General features: G+C 38.1%; 1 protein-coding gene across 1 annotated transcript; it reads left to right on the top strand.

The window, feature by feature from the left end:
* The first annotated feature begins 18853 nt into the window (after nt 1–18853).
* LOC135568813 (galactose-specific lectin nattectin-like) lies at nt 18854–21666 on the top strand. Its single transcript, XM_065015583.1, has 7 exons — nt 18854–18943; nt 19826–19887; nt 20413–20561; nt 20952–21080; nt 21234–21345; nt 21420–21486; nt 21588–21666. Exons 2-7 carry the CDS (start codon nt 19839–19841, stop codon nt 21664–21666), a joined length of 585 nt encoding a protein of 194 aa, XP_064871655.1. The 5' UTR covers nt 18854–18943; nt 19826–19838.
* Nucleotides 21667–21804: the final 138 nt, after the last annotated feature.

Below are 21804 nucleotides of genomic sequence, written 5' to 3'. Positions count from 1 at the left end.
ACTAGAATCACATCAACATCCTGCTAGTTCTAACAACACATCTCCTGCTCTGACAGACTAGAATCACATCAACAACCTGCTAGTTCTAACAACACATCTCCTGCTCTGACAGAAGATACAGAGAAAACCCTCAATTTCTCGCATGGAACAGCCTTCATTTCTCAGAACAAGAATAGACTGACGAGTTTCAGAAGAAAGTTCTTTGTTTCTGTCCATTTTGAGCCTGTAATCCAACCCACAAATGCTGATGCTCCAGATACTCAACTAGTCTAAAGAAGGCCAGTTTTATTTCTTCTTTAATCAGGACAACAGTTTTTCAGCTGTGCTAACATAATTGCAAAAGGGTTTACTAATGATCAATTAGCCTTTTTAATATGATAAAGTTGGATTAGCTAACACAACGTGCCGTCACAGGAATGATGGTTGCTGATAATGGGCCTCAGTTCACCTATGTAGATATTCCATAAAAAATGACCTGTTTCCAGCTACAATAGTCACTTACAACATTAACAATGTCTACACTGTATTTCTGATCAATTTCATGTTATTGTAACGGGCAAAACATTTGCTTTTCTTCCATAAACAAGGACATTTTTAAGTGATCCCAAACTTTCAAACGGTAGTTTATATCAAAATAAAGGTAAATACATATTTCAATGTCCAGATGTAGAAAGTTATAATTTACCAATAATTCATTAATTTAGTAACACCATCGTCATAAAATATACTATTAAAGATATTCTGCCCTATAAACCTACATAAGCTGCCTATTTGCATTGGAATTGTCCAGTAACAACACCAATGAATTACAGATTCCTCCAAGATTGTTGAGTGTTTTTAGCTGAAAGACCGAGCTAATAGATTCTTATCTTGTTCTGGATACTGTGTGAGGGCTTGGCTCCTCTAATTCCTCACATAGGTGGACCCATTGAAAATAGGGTGTAGTCCTCCCTGAGGCAGGAGAGTTTCAGGCGAGTGGCGGGCCGGTTCAAGCTGCCGCAGCTGAGCTAACATCCGGAGAATCTCTTCCCGAAATTTATGTCAGATTTACCCCTGGGCCATCGATCAGTTTCACCTTTTCTCTCTCCTCTTGCGTGCAAATCATCTTGCACCTATCGTATTCGGGCCCAGCCATGAATAAAAACACAATTAGACTAACACTATTAGCTTGCTAGCCAGTACGATCCAAGCCTCAGGTCAAGTTGGAGAGGGTCTGTTGTCCGGGCCTCTGGCAGTCTCTATGGGGGTGCCACAGGGTTCAATTCTTGGACCGACTCTCTTCTCTGTATACATCAATGATATCGCTCTTGCTGCTGGTGATTCTCTGATCCACCTCTGCACAGACGACACCATTCTGTATACTTCTGGCCCTTCTTTGTACACTGTGTTAACCTCTCTGCGCACCGAACCCGTTAGCGGGATTAAATTCGACAACATACGGTGATCGCTACATAAATAGTCATATTAAACATTCATGAAAATACAAGTGTCTCACATGGTTCGAAAGCCTAGAATCTTGCTAATCCAACTGCGTTGTCAGATTTAAAAAATGATTTATTGTGAAAGAATACGCTGCGATTATCTGAGCACAGACCCCCATATCAAACTACATCTTCAAAAAGCACTTGCGTAAGAAAATCACAGATTGCATTGAAATAAATCGTTTACCTTTGAAGATCTTGCTCTGGTTGCAATCCGAAGGCTCATTGTTACACAATGAATGGTCTTTTGTTCTGTTAAATCCATTTTTTATAGCCTAACACAAAACATTTTGTGAACGCTTATCTCGTTGAATTTCGTGTCGTTCAATTTTCGACATAACATCCAACGTAAAATAGACAGTCTTTCCTCTTTCATGTTTGATTTCCTTGCAATCAACTGTTTGTTTGTAACAAAACCAAACTTGATGGGTTATTTTGCGGGACGTATTGACCCGGAAAAACCGATTGGAAGACAACAAGTGACGATCCCATTGTGCACCAATTATATGACCACTGTCTCGTTGATTGACTGTATTTTAACCCAAATGACCACTGATCGTCTTGAAATCTAGCTGGGTAGATAGCCAATGAGCAGAGGTAAACGGCAATATCCCATGGTTCTTTGTTGTAAGACAAACCTTTCCATTGAACGCTTGCGTAAGGACCGTTCTTTCGCCATTTTTCAATTCAACCTTGAAGGAGCGCACAGCAGTATTTCCGTGACTTGCATCTTCAGCTGTTTATTTATCCAACATCATGGCGAATAAGTCAAGGAAAGCCTATTCTAAGACTAGATATACGAATATAGAAACAATTTTAGAGGAAATTGATCGTGAAAGTGAGACAGATCTGATTTTTGAAGACTCCATTAGCTCCAATAGCTTTGTTTCTTGAAACGGAGGAATATTTTTTGAACGGAGAGGACATTGTTTTGGACTGGTAAGTTGCTCTCATGCTAATGCCGTTGTTTGAAATTAATATAAAATATTATTTGTGAATGTTTTTACATTTTATTTGCAATATATACAGATGTAATGAAATGGGTAAAGTACACGTTAGCTAGTCATTGTGAGTGAGGGTCTGTTTGTTTGTATGAGATGTGTGTATATATATAGAGCCCTAGCCACATACCAGTACAGAGCATATGATTTGATTTATTTTACCTTTATTTAACTAGGCAAGTCAGTTAAGAACAAATTCTTCTTTACAATTATGGCCTAGTAACAGTGGGTTAACTGCTTTGTTCAGGGGCAGAACGATAGATTTGTACCTTGTCAGCTCAGGGTTAGATCATTAATTAGATCTACTGTCTCTATTATATTATGACAGACCAGCTACATCTAATGTCTCTATTATATTATGTCAGACCAGCTAGATCTACTGTCTCTATTACATTATGACAGACCAGCTAGATCTACTGTCTCTATTATATTATGACAGACCAGCTAGATCTACTGTCTCTATTATATTATGACAAACCAGCTAGATGTACTGTCTCTATTATATTATGACAGACCAGATATATCTGCTGTCTCCATTATATTATGTCAGACCAGCTAGATCTACTGTCTCTATTAGGCCAGACCAGCTAGATCTACTGTCTCTATTATATTATGACAGACCAGCTAGATCTACTGTCTCTATTATATTATGACAGACCAGCTACATCTACTGTCTCTATTATAATATGACAGACCAGCTACATCTACTGTCTCTATTATTTTATGACAGACCAGCTAGATCTACCCTCTCTTTTGTAATATGATAGACCAGCTAGATCTACTGTCTCTATTATATTATGACAGACCAGCTAGATCTACTGTCTCTATTATATTATGACAGACCAGCTAGATCTACTGTCTCTATTATATTATGACAGAACAGCTAGATCTACTGTCTCTATTATATTATGACAGACCAGCTAGATCTACTGTCTCTATTATATTATGACAGACCAGCTAGATCTACTGTCTCTATTATATTATGACAGACCAGCTAGATCTACTGTCTCTATTATATTATGACAGACCAGCTAGATCTACTGTCTCTATTATATTATGACAGACCAGCTAGATCTACTGTCTCTATTTTTTTATGACAGACCAGCTAGATCTACTGTCTCTATTATATTATGACAGACCAGCTAGATCTACTGTCTCTATTATATTATGACAGACCAGCTAGATCTACTGTCTCTATTATAAAATGACAGACCAGCTACATCTACTGTCTCTATTATATTATGACAGACCAGCTAGATCTACTGTCTCTATTACATCATGACAGACCAGCTAGATCTACTGTCTCTATTATAATATGACAGACCAGCTAGATCTACTGTCTCTATTATATTATGACAGACCAGCTAGATCTACTGTCTCTATTATATTATGACAGACCAGCTAGATCTACTGTCTCTATTATATTATGACAGACCAGCTAGATCTACTGTCTCTATTATATTATGACAGACCAGCTAGATCTACTGTCTCTATTATATTATGACAGACCAGCTAGATCTACTGTCTCTATTATATTATGACAGACCAGCTAGATCTACTGTCTCTATTATATTATGACAGACCAGCTAGATCTACTGTCTCTATTGCAATATGACAGACCAGCTAGATCTACTGTCTCTATTACAATATGACAGACCAGCTAGATCTACTGTCTCTATTATATTATGACAGACCAGCTAGATCTACTGTCTCTATTATATTATGACAGACCAGCTAGATCTACTGTCTCTATTATATTATGACAGACCAGCTAGATCTACTGTCTCTATTATACAGACCAGCTAGATGACAGACCAGCTAGATCTACTGTCTCTATTATATTATGACAGACCAGCTAGATCTACTGTCTCTATTATATTATGACAGACCAGCTAGATCTACTGTCTCTATTATATTATGACAGACCAGCTAGATCTACTGTCTCTATTATATTATGACAGACCAGCTAGATCTACTGTCTCTATTATATTATGACAGACCAGCTAGATCTACTGTCTCTATTATATTATGACAGACCAGCTAGATCTACTGTCTCTATTATATTATGACAGACCAGCTAGATCTACTGTCTCTATTATATTATGACAGACCAGCTAGATCTACTGTCTCTATTATATTATGACAGACCAGCTAGATCTTCTGTCTCTATTATATTATGACAGACCAGCTAGATCTACATATTATGACTGTCTACTGTCTATATTATGACAGACCAGCTAGATATATTTTGACAGACCAGCTAGATCTACTGTCTCTATTATATTATGACAGACCAGCTAGATCTACTGTCTCTATTATATTATGACAGACCAGCTAGATCTACTGTCTCTATTATAATATGACAGACCAGCTAGATCTACTGTCTCTATTATATTATGACAGACCAGCTAGATCTACTGTCTCTATTATATTATGACAGACCAGCTAGATCTACTGTCTCTATTATATTATGACAGACCAGCTAGATCTACTGTCTCTATTATATTATGACAGACCAGCTAGATCTACTGTCTCTATTATATTATGACAGACCAGCTAGATCTACTGTCTCTATTATATTATGACAGACCAGCTAGATCTACTGTCTCTATTATATTATGACAGACCAGCTAGATCTACTGTCTCTATTATATTATGACAGACCAGCTAGATCTACTGTCTCTATTATATTATGACAGACCAGCTAGATCTACTGTCTCTATTATATTATGACAGACAGACCAGCTAGATCTACTGTCTCTATTATATTATGACAGACCAGCTAGATCTACTGTCTCTATTATATTATGACAGACCAGCTAGATCTACTGTCTCTATTATATTATGACAGACCAGCTAGATCTACTGTCTCTATTATATTATGACAGACCAGCTAGATCTACTGTCTCTATTATATTATGACAGACCAGCTAGATCTACTGTCTCTATTATATTATGACAGACCAGCTAGATCTACTGTCTCTATTATATTATGACAGACCAGCTAGATCTACTGTCTCTATTATATTATGACAGACCAGCTAGATCTACTGTCTCTATTATATTATGACAGACCAGCTAGATCTACTGTCTCTATTATAATATGACAGACCAGCTAGATCTACTGTCTCTATTATATTATGACAGACCAGCTAGATCTACTGTCTCTATTATATTATGACAGACCAGCTAGATCTACTGTCTCTATATTATGACAGACCAGTCTCTGTCTCTATTATATTATGACAGACCAGCTAGATCTACTGTCTCTATTATATTATGACAGACCAGCTAGATCTACTGTCTCTATTATATTATGACAGACCAGCTAGATCTACTGTCTCTATTATATTATGACAGACCAGCTAGATCTACTGTCTCTATTATATTATGACAGACCAGCTAGATCTACTGTCTCTATTATATTATGACAGACCAGCTAGATCTACTGTCTCTATTATATTATGACAGACCAGCTAGATCTACTGTCTCTATTATATTATGACAGACCAGCTAGATCTACTGTCTCTATTATATTATGACAGACCAGCTAGATCTACTGTCTCTATTATATTATGACAGACCAGCTAGATCTACTGTCTCTATTATATTATGACAGACCAGCTAGATCTACTGTCTCTATTATATTATGACAGACCAGCTAGATCTACTGTCTCTATTATATTATGACAGACCAGCTAGATCTACTGTCTCTATTATATTATGACAGACCAGCTAGATCTACTGTCTCTATTATATTATGACAGACCAGCTAGATCTACTGTCTCTATTATATTATGACAGACCAGCTAGATCTACTGTCTCTATTATATTATGACAGACCAGCTAGATCTACTGTCTCTATTATATTATGACAGACCAGCTAGATCTACTGTCTCTATTATATTATGACAGACCAGCTAGATCTACTGACTCTACTGTCTCTATATATATGACAGACCAGCTAGATCTACTGTCTCTATTATATTATGACAGACCAGCTAGATCTACTGTCTCTATTTATAATATGACAGACCAGCTAGATCTACTGTCTCTATTATATTATGACAGACCAGCTAGATCTACTGTCTCTATTATTATGACAGACCAGCTAGATCTACTGTCTCTATTATATTATGACAGACCAGCTAGATCTACTGTCTCTATTATATTATGACAGACCAGCTAGATCTACTGTCTCTATTATATTATGACAGACCAGCTAGATCTACTGTCTCTATTATATTATGACAGACCAGCTAGATCTACTGTCTCTATTATATTATGACAGACCAGCTCTCTATTATATTATGACAGACCAGCTAGATCTACTGTCTCTATTATATTATGACAGACCAGCTAGATCTACTGTCTCTATTATATTATGACAGACCAGCTAGATCTACTGTCTCTATTATATTATGACAGACCAGCTAGATCTACTGTCTCTATTATATTATGACAGACCAGCTAGATCTACTGTCTCTATTATATATGACAGACCAGCTAGATCTACTGTCTCTATTATATTATGACAGACCAGCTAGATCTACTGTCTCTATTATATTATGACAGACCAGCTAGATCTACTGTCTCTATTATATTATGACAGACCAGCTAGATCTACTGTCTCTATTATATTATGACAGACCAGCTAGATCTACTGTCTCTATTATATTATGACAGACCAGCTAGATCTACTGTCTCTATTATATTATGACAGACCAGCTAGATCTACTGTCTCTATTATATTATGACAGACCAGCTAGATCTACTGTCTCTATTATATTATGACAGACCAGCTAGATCTACTGTCTCTATTATATTTATGACAGACCAGCTAGATCTACTGTCTCTATTATATTATGACAGACCAGCTAGATCTACTGTCTCTATTATATTATGACAGACCAGCTAGATCTACTGTCTCTATTATATTATGACAGACCAGCTAGATCTACTGTCTCTATTATATTATGACAGACCAGCTAGATCTACTGTCTCTATTATATTATGACAGACCAGCTAGATCTACTGTCTCTATTACAGACCAGCTATGACAGACCAGCTAGATCTACTGTCTCTATTATATTATGACAGACCAGCTAGATCTACTGTCTCTATTATTATGACAGACCAGCTAGATCTACTGTCTCTATTATATTATGACAGACCAGCTATATCTACTGTCTCTATTATATTATGACAGACCAGCTATATCTACTGTCTCTATTATATTATGACAGACCTGCTAGATGACTGTCTCTATTATATTATGACAGACCAGCTAGATCTACTGTCTCTATTATATTATGACAGACCAGCTAGATCTACTGTCTCTATTATTTTTATCTACTGTCTCTATTATATTATGACAGACCAGCTAGATCTACTGTCTCTATTATATTATGACAGACCAGCTATCTACTGTCTCTATTATCTTATGACAGACCAGCTAGATCTACTATTATATTATTATGACAGACCAGCTAGATCTACTGTCTCTATTATATTATGACAGACCAGCTAGATCTACTGTCTCTATTATATTATGACAGACCAGCTAGATCTACTGTCTCTATTATATTATGACAGACCAGCTAGATCTACTGTCTCTATTATAATATGACAGACCAGCTAGATCTACTGTCTCTATTATATTATGACAGACCAGCTAGATCTACTGTCTCTATTATAATATGACAGACCAGCTAGATCTACTGTCTCTATTATATTATGACAGACCAGCTAGATCTACTGTCTCTATTGCAATATGACAGACCAGCTAGATCTACTGTCTCTATTATATAATGACAGACCAGCTAGATCTACTGTCTCTATTATATTATGACAGACCAGCTAGATCTACTGTCTCTATTATATTATGACAGACCAGCTAGATCTACTGTCTCTATTATATTATGACAGACCAGCTAGATTTACTGTCTCTATTATATTAAGACTGAACAGCTAGATCTACTGTCTCTATATTTGTATGTCAGACCAGCTACATCTACTGTCTCTTTTATATTATGACAGAACAGCTACATCTACTGTCTCTATTATATTATGACAGACCAGCTAGATTTACTGTCTCTATTATATTAAGACTGAACAGCTAGATCTACCGTCTCTATTACAATATGACAGACCAGCTACATCTACTGTCTCTATTATATTATGACAGACCAGCTAGATTTACTGTCTCTATTGCATTATGACAGACCTGCTAGATCTACCGTCTCGATTACAATATGACAGACCAGCTACATATACTGTCTCTATTATGTTAAGACTGAACAGCTAGATCTACTGTCTCTATTATATTATGACAGACCAGCTAGATCTACTGTCTCTTTTATATGATGACAGACCAGCTAGATGTACTGTCTCTATATTTGTATGTCAGACCAGCTAGATCTACTGTCTCTATTATATAATGACAGACCAGCTAGATCTAGTGTCTCTATTGCAATATGACAGACCAGCTATATCTACTGTCTCTTTTATATTATGACAGAACAGCTAGATTTACTGTCTCTATTGCAATATGACAGACCAGCTATATCTACTGTCTCTATTATATAATGACAGACCAGCTAGATCTAGTGTCTCTATTGCAATATGACAGACCAGCTATATCTACTGTCTCTATTATATTATGACAGACCAGCTATATCTACTGTCTCTATTGCAATATGACAGACCAGCTATATCTACTGTCTCTATTATATTATGACAGACCAGCTATATCTACTGTAGACTAGATCTAGACAGACAGACCTAGTAGATCTACTGTCTCTATTATAATATGACAGACCAGCTAGATTTACTGTCTCTACTGGTCTGCATAATTATGACAGACAGTAGATCTACTGTCTCTATTATATTATGACAGAACAGCTAGATCTACTGTCTCTATTATATTATGAGACAGTATATCTAGCTGTCTCTATCATATTATGAATCGAGACAGTAGATCTAGCTGGTCTATTATAATGCAATGAGACCAGTAAATCTACTGTCTCTATATAATAGAGACAGACTGTCATAATATCTACTGTAGATCTGCTGGCCCGTCGAAAATATAATAGAGACCAGTAGATCTAAGCTATAATGTTATGACAGACCAGCTAGATCTAATGTCTCATAATATAATAGAGACAGTAGAATCTAGCTGGTCTGTCATAATATAATGAGACAGTAGATCTAGCTGGTCTGTCATAATATATAAAGAGACAGTAGATCTGGTCTGGTCTGTCATATAGAGACAGTAGATCTAGCTGTCTGTCATAATATAATAGAGACAGTAGATCTAGCTGGTCTGTCATATTATAGAGACAGTGGATCTAGCTGGTCTGTCATAATATAAAAAGAGACAGTAGATCTAGCTGGTCTGTCATATATAATAGAGACAGTAGATCTAGCTGGTCTGTCATAATATAATAGAGACAGTAGATCTAGCTGGTCTGTCATAATATAATAGAGACAGTAGATCTAGCTGGTCTGTCAGAGCAAATATAATAGAGACAGTAGATCTATAGCTGGTCTGTCATATAATAGAGACAGTAGATCTAGCTGATCTGTATCTGGTAATGGGACATTAGATCTAGAGACAGTAGATAATAGCTGGTCTGTCATATTGCAATAGAGACAGTAGATCTAGCTGGTCTGTCATATATAATAGAGACAGTAGATCTAGCTGGTCTGTCATATAATAGAGACAGTAGATCTAGCTGTTCTGTCATATTATAATAAGAGACAGTAAATCTAGCTGGTCTGTCATATTATAATGACAGAGACACTAGATCTAGCTGGTCTGTCATTAATATAATAGAGACAGTAGATCTAGCTGGTCTGTCATAATATAATAGAGACAGTAGATCTAGCTGGTCTGTCATCTATAAAAGAGACAGTAGATCTAGCTGGTCTGTCATAAAATAACTGAGGACAGTAGATCTAGCTGGTCTGTCATCTATAACATAATAGAGACAGTAGATCTAGCTGGTCTGTCATATTACAATAGAGACAGTAGATCTAGCACTGGTCTGTCATAATATAATAGAGACAGTAGATCTAGCTGGTCTGTCATATTATAATAGAGACAGTAGATCTAGCTGGTCTGTCATATTGTAATAGAGACAGTAGATCTAGCTGGTCTGTCATAATATAATGAGACAGTAGATGTAGCTGGTCTGTCATATAAAAATAGAGACAGTAGATCTAGCTGGTCTGTCATAATATAAAAGAGACAGTAGATGTAGCTGGTCTGACATACAAATATAGAGACAGTACATCTAGCAGGTCTGTCATAATATAATAGAGACAGTAGATCTAGCTGGTCTGTCATAATATAATAGAGACAGTAGATCTAGCTGGTCTGTCATAATATAATAGAGACAGTAGATCTAGCTGGTCTGTCATATATATAATAGAGACAGTAGATCTAGCTGGTCTGTCATAATATAATAGAGACAGTAGATCTAGCTGGTCTGTCATAATATAATAGAGACAGTAGATCTAGCTGGTCTGTCATAATATAATAGAGACAGTAGATCTAGCTGGTCTGTCATAATATAATAGAGACAGTAGATCTAGCTGTTCAGTCTTAATATAATAGAGACAGTAGATGTAGCTGGTCTGTCATATTGTAATAGAGACGGTAGATCTAGCTGGTCTGTCATATTTAATAGAGACAGTAGATCTAGCTGGTCTGTCATATTATAATAGAGACAGTAGATCTAGCTGGTCTGTCATAATATAATAGAGACAGTAGATCTAGCTGGTCTGTCATATTGTAATAGAGACGGTAGATCTAGCTGGTCTGTCATATTGCAATAGAGACAGTAGATCTAGCTGGTCTGTCATAATATAATAGAGACAGTAGATCTAGCTGGTCTGACATAAAAATATAGAGACAGTACATCTAGCAGGTCTGTCATAATATAAAAGAGACAGTAGATCTAGCTGGTCTGTCATAATATAATGAGACAGTAGATCTAGCAGGTCTGTCATAATATAATAGAGACAGTAGATCTAGCTGTTCTGTCATAATATAATAGAGACAGTAGATCTAGCTGGTCTGTCATAATATAAAATAGAGACAGTAGATCTAGCTGGTCTGTCATAAAATAATAGTAAGGTCTGTCATATAGAGACAGTAGATGTAGCTGGTCTGTCATATTATAATAGAGACAGTAGATCTAGCTGGTCTGTCATAATTATAATAGAGACAGTAGATCTAGCTGGTCTGTCATAATATAATAGAGACAGTAGATCTAGCTGGTCTGTCATAATAAGAGACATAATCTAGCTGGTCTGTCATAATATAAAAGAGACAGTAGATCTAGCTGGTCTGTCATATTAATATAATAGAGACAGTAGATAGCTGGTCTGTCATAATATAATAGAGACAGTAGATCTAGCTGGTCTGTCATAATATAATAGAGACAGTAGATCTAGCTGGTCTGTCATAATATAATAGAGACAGTAGATCTAGCTGGTCTGTCATAATATAATAGAGACAGTAGATCTAGCTGGTCTGTCATAATATAAAAGAGACAGTAGATGTAGCTGGTCTGACACAAAAATATAGAGACAGTACATCTAGCAGGTCTGTCATAATATAATAGAGACAGTAGATGTAGCTGGTCTGTCATATTATAATAGAGACAGTAGATCTAGCTGGTCTGTCATATTATAATAGAGACAGTAGATCTAGCTGGTCTGTCATAATATAATAGAGACAGTAGATCTAGCTGTTCTGTCATAATATAATAGAGACAGTAGATCTAGCTGGTCTGTCATAATATAATAGAGACAGTAGATCTAGCTGGTCTGTCATATTGCAATAGAGACAGTAGATGTAGCTGGTCTGTCATAATATAATAGAGACAGTAGATCTAGCTGGTCTGTCATAATATAATAGAGACAGTAGATCTAGCTGGTCTGTCATAATATAATAGAGACAGTAGATCTAGCTGGTCTGTCATAATATAATAGATAGAGGTCTGTCTGTATAGACAGTAGATGTAGCTGGTCTGTCATAATATAATAGAGACAGTAGATCTAGCTGGTCTGTCATAATATAAAAGAGACAGTAGATGTAGCTGGTCTATCATACTATAATAGAGACAGTAGATGTAGCAGGTCTGACATAAAAATATAGAGACAGTAGATGTAGCTGGTCTGTCATATTGTAATAGAGACGGTAGATCTAGCTGGTCTGTCATATTGCAATAGAGACAGTAAATCTAGCTGGTCTGTCATAATATAATAGAGACAGTAGATGTAGCTGGTCTGTCATTTTGTAATAGAGACGGTAGATCTAGCTGGTCTGTCATAATTTAATAGAGACTGTAGATATAGCTGTTCTATAATAATATAAAAGAGACAGTAGATGTAGCTGGTCTGACATAAAAATATAGAGACAGTACATCTAGCAGGTCTGTCATAATATAAAAGAGACAGTAGATGTAGCTGGTCTATCATACTATAATAGAGACAGTACATCTAGCTGGTCTGTCATAATATAAAAGAGACAGTAGATGTAGCTGGTCTATCATACTATAATAGAGACAGTAGATCTAGCTGGTCTGTCATACTATAATAGAGACAGTAGATCTAGCTGTTCTGTCATAATATAATAGAGACAGTAGATATTGCTGGTCTGTCATAATATAATAGAGACAGTAGATCTATCTGGTCTGTCATAATATAATAGAGACAGGAGATGTAGCTGGTCTATCATTTTACAAAAGAGAGGGTAGATCTAGCTGGTCTGTCATAAAATAATAGAGACAGTAGATGTAGGTGGTCTGTCATATTACAATAGAGACAGTAGATGTAGCTGGTCTGTCATAATATAATAGAGACAGTAGATCTAGCTGGTCTGTCATAATATAATAGAGACAGTAGATATAGCTGTTCTGTCATAATATAATAGAGACAGTAGATCTAGCTGGTCTGACCTAATAGAGACAGTAGATCTAGCTGGTCTGATATAATATAATGGAGACAGCAGATATATCTGGTCTGTCATAATATAATAGAGACAGTACATCTAGCTGGTTTGTCATAATATAATAGAGACAGTAGATCTAGCTGGTCTGTCATAATATAATAGAGACAGTAGATCTAGCTGGTCTGTCATAATGTAATAGAGACAGTAGATCTAGCTGGTCTGACATAATATAATAGAGACATTAGATGTAGCTGGTCTGTCATAATATAATAGAGACAGTAGATCTAATTAATGATCTAACCCTGAGCTGACAAGGTACAAATCTATCGTTCTGCCCCTGAACAAAGCAGTTAACCCACTGTTACTAGGCCATAATTGTAAAGAAGAATTTGTTCTTAACTGACTTGCCTAGTTAAATAAAGGTAAAATAAATCAAATCATATGCTCTGTACTGGTATGTGGCTAGGGCTCTATATATATACACATCTCATACAAACAAACAGACCTCACTCACAATGACTAGCTAACGATGTACTTTACCCATTTCATTACATCTGTATATATTGCAAATAAAATGTAAAAACATTCACAAATAATATTTTATATTAATTTCAAACAACGGCATTAGCATGAGCAACTTACCAGTCCAAAACAATGTCCTCTCCGTTCAAAAAATATTCCTCCGTTTCAAGAAACAAAGCTATTGGAGCTAATGGAGTCTTCAAAAATCAGATCTGTCTCACTTTCACGATCAATTTCCTCTAAAATTGTTTCTATATTCGTATATCTAGTCTTAGAATAGGCTTTCCTTGACTTATTCTGCCATGATGTTGGATAAATAAACAGCTGAAGATGCAAGTCACGGAAATACTGCTATGCGCTCCTTCAAGGTTGAATTGAAAAATGGCTAAAGAACGGTCCTTACGCAAGCGTTCAATGGAAAGGTTTGTCTTACAACAAAGAACCATGGGATATTGCCGTTTACCTCTGCTCATTGGCTATCTACCCAGCTAGATTTCAAGGCGATCAGTGGTCATTTGGGTTAAAATACAGTCAATCAACGAGACAGTGGTCATATAATTGGTGCACAATGGGATCGTCCTTGTTGTCTTCCAATCGGTTTTCGGTCAATACGCCGCAAAATAACCCATCAAGTTTGGTTTTGTTACAAACAAACAGTTGATTACAAGGAAATCAAACATGAAGAGGAAAGACTGTCTATTTTACGTTGGATGTTATGTCGAAATTGAGCGACCGCGAAATTCAACGAGATAAGCGTTCACAAAATGTTTTGTGTTAGGCTATAAAAAATGGATTTAACAGAACAAAAGACCATTCATTGTGTAACAATGAGCCTTCGGATTGCAACCAGAGCAAGATCTTCAAAGGTAAGCGATTTATTTCAATGCAATCTGTGATTTTCTTACGCAAGTGCTTTTTGAAGATGTAGTTTGATATGGGGGTCTGTGCTCAGATAATCGCAGCGTATTCTTTCACAATAAATCATTTTTAAATCTGACAACGCAGTTGGATTAGCAAGATTCTAGGCTTTCGAACCATGTGAGACACTTGTATTTTCATGAATGTTTAATATGACTATTTATGTAGCGATCACCGTATGTTGTCGAATTTAATCCCGCTAACGGGTTCGGTGCGCAGAGAGGTTAACACAGTGTACAAAAGAAGGGCCAGAAGTATACAGAATGGTGTCGTCTGTGCAGAGGTGGATCAGAGAATCACCAGCAGCAAGAGCGATATCATTGATGTATACAGAGAAAGGCGGTCCAAGAATTGAACCCTGTGGCACCCCATAGAGACTGCCAGAGGCCGGACAACAGACCCTCTCAACGACCTGAGGCTTGGATCGTACTGGCTAGCAAGCTAATAGTGTTAGTCTAATTGTGTTTTTATTCATGGCTGGGCCTGAATACGATAGGTGCAAGATGATTTGCACGCAAGAGGAGAAGAAAAGGTGAAACTGATCGATGGCCCAGGGGTAAATCCTGACATAAATTTCAGGAAGAGATTCTCCGGATGTTAGCTCAGCTGCGGCAGCTTGAACCGACCCGCCACTCGCCTGAAACTCTCCTGCCTCAGGGAGGACTACACCCTATTTTCAATGGGTCCACCTGTGTGAGGAATTAGAGGAGCCAAGCCCTCACACAGTATCAGAACAAGATAAGAATCTATTAGCTCGGTCTTTCAGCTAAAACACTCAACAATCTTGGAGGAATCTGTAATTCATTGGTGTTGTTACTGGACAATTCCAATGCAAATAGGCAACTTATGTAGGTTTATAGGGCAGAATATCTTTAATAGTATATTTTATGACGATGGTGTTACTAAATTAATGAATTATTGGTAAATTATAACTTTCTACATCTGGACATTGAAATATGTATTTACCTTTATTTTGATATAAACTACCGTTTGAAAGTTTGGGATCTTAAAAATGTCCTTGTTTATGGAAGAAAAGCAAATGTTTTGCCCGTTACAATAACATGAAATTGATCAGAAATACAGTGTAGACATTGTTAATGTTGTAAGGAACTGACTATTGTAGCTGGAAAACAGGTCATTTTTATGGAATATCTACATAGGTGAACTGAGGCCCATTATCAGCAACCATCATTCCTGTGACACGTTGTGTTAGCTAATCAACTTTATCATATTAAAAAGGCTAATTGATCATTAGTAAACCCTTTTGCAATTATGTTAGCACAGCTGAAAAACTGTCTCGTGTTGATTAAAGAAGAAATAAAACTGGCCTTCTTTAGACTAGTTGAGTATCTGGAGCATCAGCATTTGTGGGTTGGATTACAGGCTCAAAATGGACAGAAACAAAGAACTTTCTTCTGAAACCGTCAGTCTATTCTTGTTCTGAGAAATGAAGGCTGTTCCATGCGAGAAATTGAGGTTTTCTCTGTATCTTCTGTCAGAGCAGGAGATGTGTTGTTAGAACTAGCAGGTTGTTGATGTGATTCTAGTCTGTCAGAGCAGGAGATGTGTTGTTAGAACTAGCAGGATGTTGATGTGATTCTAGTCTGTCAGAGCAGGAGATGTGTTGTTAGAACTAGCAGGTTGTTGATGTGATTCAATTCTGTGGGAACAGGAGATGTGTTATTAGAACTAGCAGGTTGTTGATGTGATTCTAGTCTGTCAGAGTAGGAGATGTGTTGTTGGAACTAGCAGGTTGTTGATGTGATTCTAGTCTGACTGATAATGAGAGTGGGCAGGGCTGAGGCTTTTAGGACACAGCCACTGAGTGTAGAGAGGAGGATATGGGCTGGTTGCTGTTCTACAGTACCTCATCATTTCTCCATCTCTTCTCCTCATCATCTCATTTCCTCCTCCTCCTCAACAGTCACTAGTCCAAGCCAGAAGCAATAGCCAGCTCAGGTACTCTCAACATTCTCTGATTCTGAGCTTCACTACCAAGACCAAGCTACTACTACTACTGTCACTGTGTAACTAGCCAGCTCAGGTACTCTCAACATTCTCTGATTCTGCGTGGATCAGACAACTGGTGTATCTGGTGTGACCATCATCAAGGTAGGGGCGTGGATCAGACAAACTGGTGTATCTGGTGTGACCATCATCAAGGTAGGGGCGTGGATCAGACAACTGGTGTATCTGGTGTGACCAACATCAAGGTAGGGGCTTGGATCAGACAACTGGTGTATCTGGTGTGACCAACATCAAGGTAGGGGCTTGGATCAGACAACTGGTGTATCTGGTGTGACCAACATCAAGGTAGGGGCTTGGATCAGACAACTGGTGTATCTGGTGTGACCATCATCAAGGTAGGGGCGTGGAGCAGACAACTGGTGTATCTGGTGTGACCAACATCAAAGTAGGGGCTTGGATCAGACAACTGGTGTATCTGGTGTGACCAACATCAAGGTAGGGGCTTGGATCAGACAACTGGTGTATCTGGTGTGACCAACATCAAGGTAGGGGGCGTGGATCAGACAACTGGTGTATCTGGTGTGACCATCATTTGATCAGGCTGTTGATTGAGGTGGAATGCTGTTTTATTGTTGTTGTTCTTTTCACCTTATTTAACCAGGTAGAACAAATTCTCATCTACAACCTGGCCAAGTTAAAGCAAAGCAGTACGACAAAAACAACAACACAGTTACACATGGGATAAACACATGTACTGTCAATAACACAATAGAAAAGCTATATACAAATGGAGTAAGGAGGCAAAAGCAATACATAGGCCATAGTAGCAAAGTAATTACAATTTAGCAAATAAACACTGGAGTGATAGATGTGGAGATTATGTAAAAGTAGAAATACGGGTGTGCAAAAGAACTGTCATGTTATGTCTTGTCCCTGTGCTTTCCCTTCTCTTCGTTTCCCCCTGCTGGTCGTATTAGGTTACTCTCTCTCTCTATCGTTCCGTTCCTGCTCCCAGCTGTTCCTCATTCTCCTAACGACCTCGTTTACTCTCTCACACCTGTCCCCTCTTTTGCCCTCTGATTAAGTCTCTATTTCTCTCTCTGTTTCTGCTTCTGTCCTTGTCGGATTCTTGTTTGCTTTGCCCTTGTCCGTCCTGTCGTAATCTGCCTCTTCATCAGATGCTGCGTGTGAGCAGGTGTCTCTGTCCTCTACGGCCCGCGCCTAACCAGAGGGACCTGCAGTCGGTTTGCCGCTAGCCTGCAATTCTCCTCTACTACTAGAAGGAGGACTCTCCTGCAAAGATAGAGGATTTATGTTTTCCTGTTTGGACATCTCCTGTAAAGATTGAGGATTTATGTTTTCCCTGTTTGGACATTAAAGACTCTGTTTCTGTTGAATCGCTGTTGGGTCCTCACTCATCTGCATAACAAGAACAAAAAAGTAAAAAACTATGGGGATGAGGTAGGTAGGTAGTTGGATGGGCTGTTTATAGATGGGCTATGTACAGCTGCAGTGATCGGTAAGCTGATCAGATAGCTGCTGATTAAAGTTATTTTTTTGTGCAATTTTTGTCAGTCATTGGCAGCAGAGAACTGAAAGGAAAGGTGGTCAAAGGAGGTGTTGGCATTGGGGATGACCAGCGAGATATACCTGCAGGAGTGCGTGCTACGGGTGGGTGTTGTTATGGTGACCAGTGAGCTGAGATAACAGCGATACTGATTTGTTTGTCCAAATCAATTCGCAGGTCCATCATCATTTGTCAATACATCTATCTGGTTGCAGACATTCAAGAGTAGCCTGAAGTCCTTTTTCAATCCTAAATAATCATTTGTTCGGATGCAAAGATGTTGTTTTTTGCCAACAATTTTCTTCCTTCATTTACATTTATTTATTTTGCACTATAATTTTTACGTGTAAAACAGAGAGAGAGAGAGCGAGAGAGTGTGTGACCTTACTTAAGGTTAGTGAGTGTCTGAGCGGTTTTCTCTGTGTCTTATCATTTCCTCATCTCTTCTCCTCACATCACCTCATTTCACTCCTCCTCCTCCTCAACAGTGACTAATCCAAGCCAGAAGCAGTAGCCAGCTCAGGTACTCTCAACATTCTCTGATTCTGAGCTACTCTACCAAGACCAAGCTACTACTACTACTGTCACTGTGTAACTAGCCAGCTCAGGTACTCTCAACATTCTCTGATTCTGAGCTACTCTACCAAGACCAAGCTACTACTACTACTGTCACTGTGTAACTAGCCAGCTCAGGTACTCTCAACATTCTCTGATTCTGAGCTACTCTACCAAGACCAAGCTACTACTACTACTGTCACTGTGTTTCTAGCCAGCTCAGGTACTCTCAACATTCTCTGATTCTGAGCTACACTACCAAGACCAAGCTACTACTACTACTGTCACTGTGTTACTAGCCAGCTCAGGTACTCTCAACATTCTCTGATTCTGAGCTACACTACCAAGACCAAGCTACTACTACTACTGTCACTGTGTTACTAGCCAGCTCAGGTACTCTCAACACTCTCTGATTCTGAGCTACACTACCAAGACCAAGCTACTACTACTACTGTCACTGTGTTACTCTCAACATTCTCTGGTTCATGTCCAGGTAATGTGCTACGTTACAGATGGAGCTGCTCTGTTGTGTCATGTTAACTTATGTCACTTAAAAGTTCATTTGTGTTACGTTTTGTCATGTTATGCAATGTCATTTTAAAATAAGTTATGCTAAATGAATAATGTACGATTGTAGTTCAATGACTGGAAGTCTACAGGTGTATTAGCAATGCTACCGTACCTGTAGACTTCCAGTCATTGTGCTAATGCTCGTGAAACAACCACTACCTTCCTTCATAATGCACACGGAGTCATTAAAATGGTATCCAGGATCCCTTTAACACTATTAGAGGTTATTAAATGTAAAGTTAAGTTGTTATGTAATGTACTATCATTGTTTCCTCTGTAGATCGGTTGGCAGAATGTCTCTGCTGCTTTGTTCTTTTGTGATGGCTCTGCACCTCTCAACAGGTGAATATGAAACTTGTAAATAGTTTAATTCAATGATAAAAAACACCCTCTGGTCAGTTATGAACAAATTTTAACATTATTTAACTAGGCAGGTCTGTAATTAAGAACAAATTCTTATATACAAATTGTTATTTATTTAAACAGGTAACTCTTTATCCACATTATAGCAGGAGGTATAAAGCCATAGACTATGAATGATAACGTCAAAGGCCACACTGAAGTCTAACAAAACAACTCCTACAATCTTTTGATCATGAATTTCACTCAGCCAATCATCAACCATCTGTGTAAACGCTGTGCATGTTGAAGAGTGCTGAAAGTCTGTTGTCAATTTGTTTACAGTAAAATAGCATTGTATCTAGTCAAACCCAACTCTAGATGCTATAAAGTATTTGAGGTGCTACTTGATCTAGCTTAGTTTGCACTTTTGGGATTATTCCATGAATTGCTTCCAATGTACCAGGTAAACTAAGTCCATCACAGCTCTTGAACAGTACATACTGTCGGTGTGTGTTGTTGTTCCAGGGCTGGATGCTGCCCCGGGGGTGGTGAACACTACAGAAGAGGAGGTGGAAGGGGTGGACTCCCAGTCACCATGCCCAGCTGGGTGGCATCAGAATGAGCATCGCTGCTTCTCCTTCTACCCCGTCTGGGCCACCTGGGCCACTGCAGAGGTAACGCTTGTAATTGGAGACACTGAGAAACTAAAGGTCAACTTGTTCTGTTGCTGTAGTAGAGTTGGTTAGGAATTGATTTAGGGCAAATCCATGGTAAAAGAATAAAGCTAAAATCAGTTTTTTCACATAAAATTGTATGCTTTAAAATCTAGTTAAATTAAAAACTACTACTACTACTACTAGTACTACTTCTGTCACCAATACTAACACTTCTACTGCTGTCACTACTACAACTATTACTATTTCACAACCATTGATACTTCAAGACTAGCACACATTTAATTAAGGAAATTCCCATTTCTAGTCTGCATTGATCTTCGCTCCCTGAGGTACTGCCAGGGCTTTAGCTCAGCGGGATAACACAGTGTTCTCTGACTATCCCTCTAGTTGTACTGCTCCCAGCACAGAGGGAACCTGGTGTCGGTTCACAGCCCGGGTCAACAGGTGTTTGTCCAGGATCTGGTCAGGAGACACACAGACCAGCCGGTCTGGATAGGAGGCTACGATGCAGCTCAGGTACACTGGGTCAATAATTCATCAGTCAGTCAGTCAGTCTGTCAACCAGTCTGTCAAATGTCTACAGTTTACAGAGGCAAAAGCTCAAGGTACTTTCTGTTTAAAAACAATGAAGTGGTTTCAATCCATCAAGCAATGTGTTTCTGTGATAAGGAGGGGATGTGGCTGTGGAGTGACGGCTCAGCTGTTGACAGTTTCTACTGGGAGGAGGATGAGCCCAGTAACTCTGGACAGGGGGAGAACTGTATGGAGCTACACACTGGAGGTACACACACACACACACACACACTCTCTCTGAGCACATTGAAATAACTGAAGTGAGATTTGTCTTGACAACAGGTGGGCAGGGCTGGAATGACGTGTCCTGTGGAGAGCTGAGGTTCTATGTGTGTTCTATGGAGACAAGGTAGCAGGTCTAACACTGTCTTGTATCTGGACACGTTTTATACAGAGACCATATTAACACTCAATTACATTCATGTATGTTTTTATTTCATTTTCTTTTAGATCTGGTTTAGCATCATTGCCAAGTCAGAAGAAAACACACGAGAGAGGTAGGAATGTCTTGACCCATTGCCTCGGATAGACTAAGCTAGGAAGCTAGGATATGCATATGCATGGTAGTATTTGATAGAAAACACTCTAAAGTTTCTAAAACTGTTAAAATAATGTCTGTGAGTATAACATACAGTGGGGCAAAAAAGTATTTAGTCAGCCACCAATT

This window comes from Oncorhynchus nerka, unplaced genomic scaffold, assembly GCF_034236695.1.
Source record: "Oncorhynchus nerka isolate Pitt River unplaced genomic scaffold, Oner_Uvic_2.0 unplaced_scaffold_288___fragment_2___debris, whole genome shotgun sequence".
NCBI lineage: Eukaryota > Metazoa > Chordata > Actinopteri > Salmoniformes > Salmonidae > Oncorhynchus > Oncorhynchus nerka.
Note: the sequence above shows the minus strand (reverse complement) of the source record. Positions and strands in the feature narration are given on the sequence as shown.

What these genes read in the sequence shown, in the direction of transcription:
- LOC135568813 (XM_065015583.1), top strand. Translation starts at nt 19,839, where the DNA reads ATGTCTCTGCTGCTTTGTTCTTTTGTGATGGCTCTGCACCTCTCAACA. An exon ending in CCACCTGGGCCACTGCAGAG is followed by an intron (nt 20,562 to 20,951) that starts GTAACGCTTGTA and finishes CTATCCCTCTAG; the next exon opens with TTGTACTGCTCCCAGCACAG. An exon ending in GAGGCTACGATGCAGCTCAG is followed by an intron (nt 21,081 to 21,233) that starts GTACACTGGGTC and finishes TTCTGTGATAAG; the next exon opens with GAGGGGATGTGGCTGTGGAG.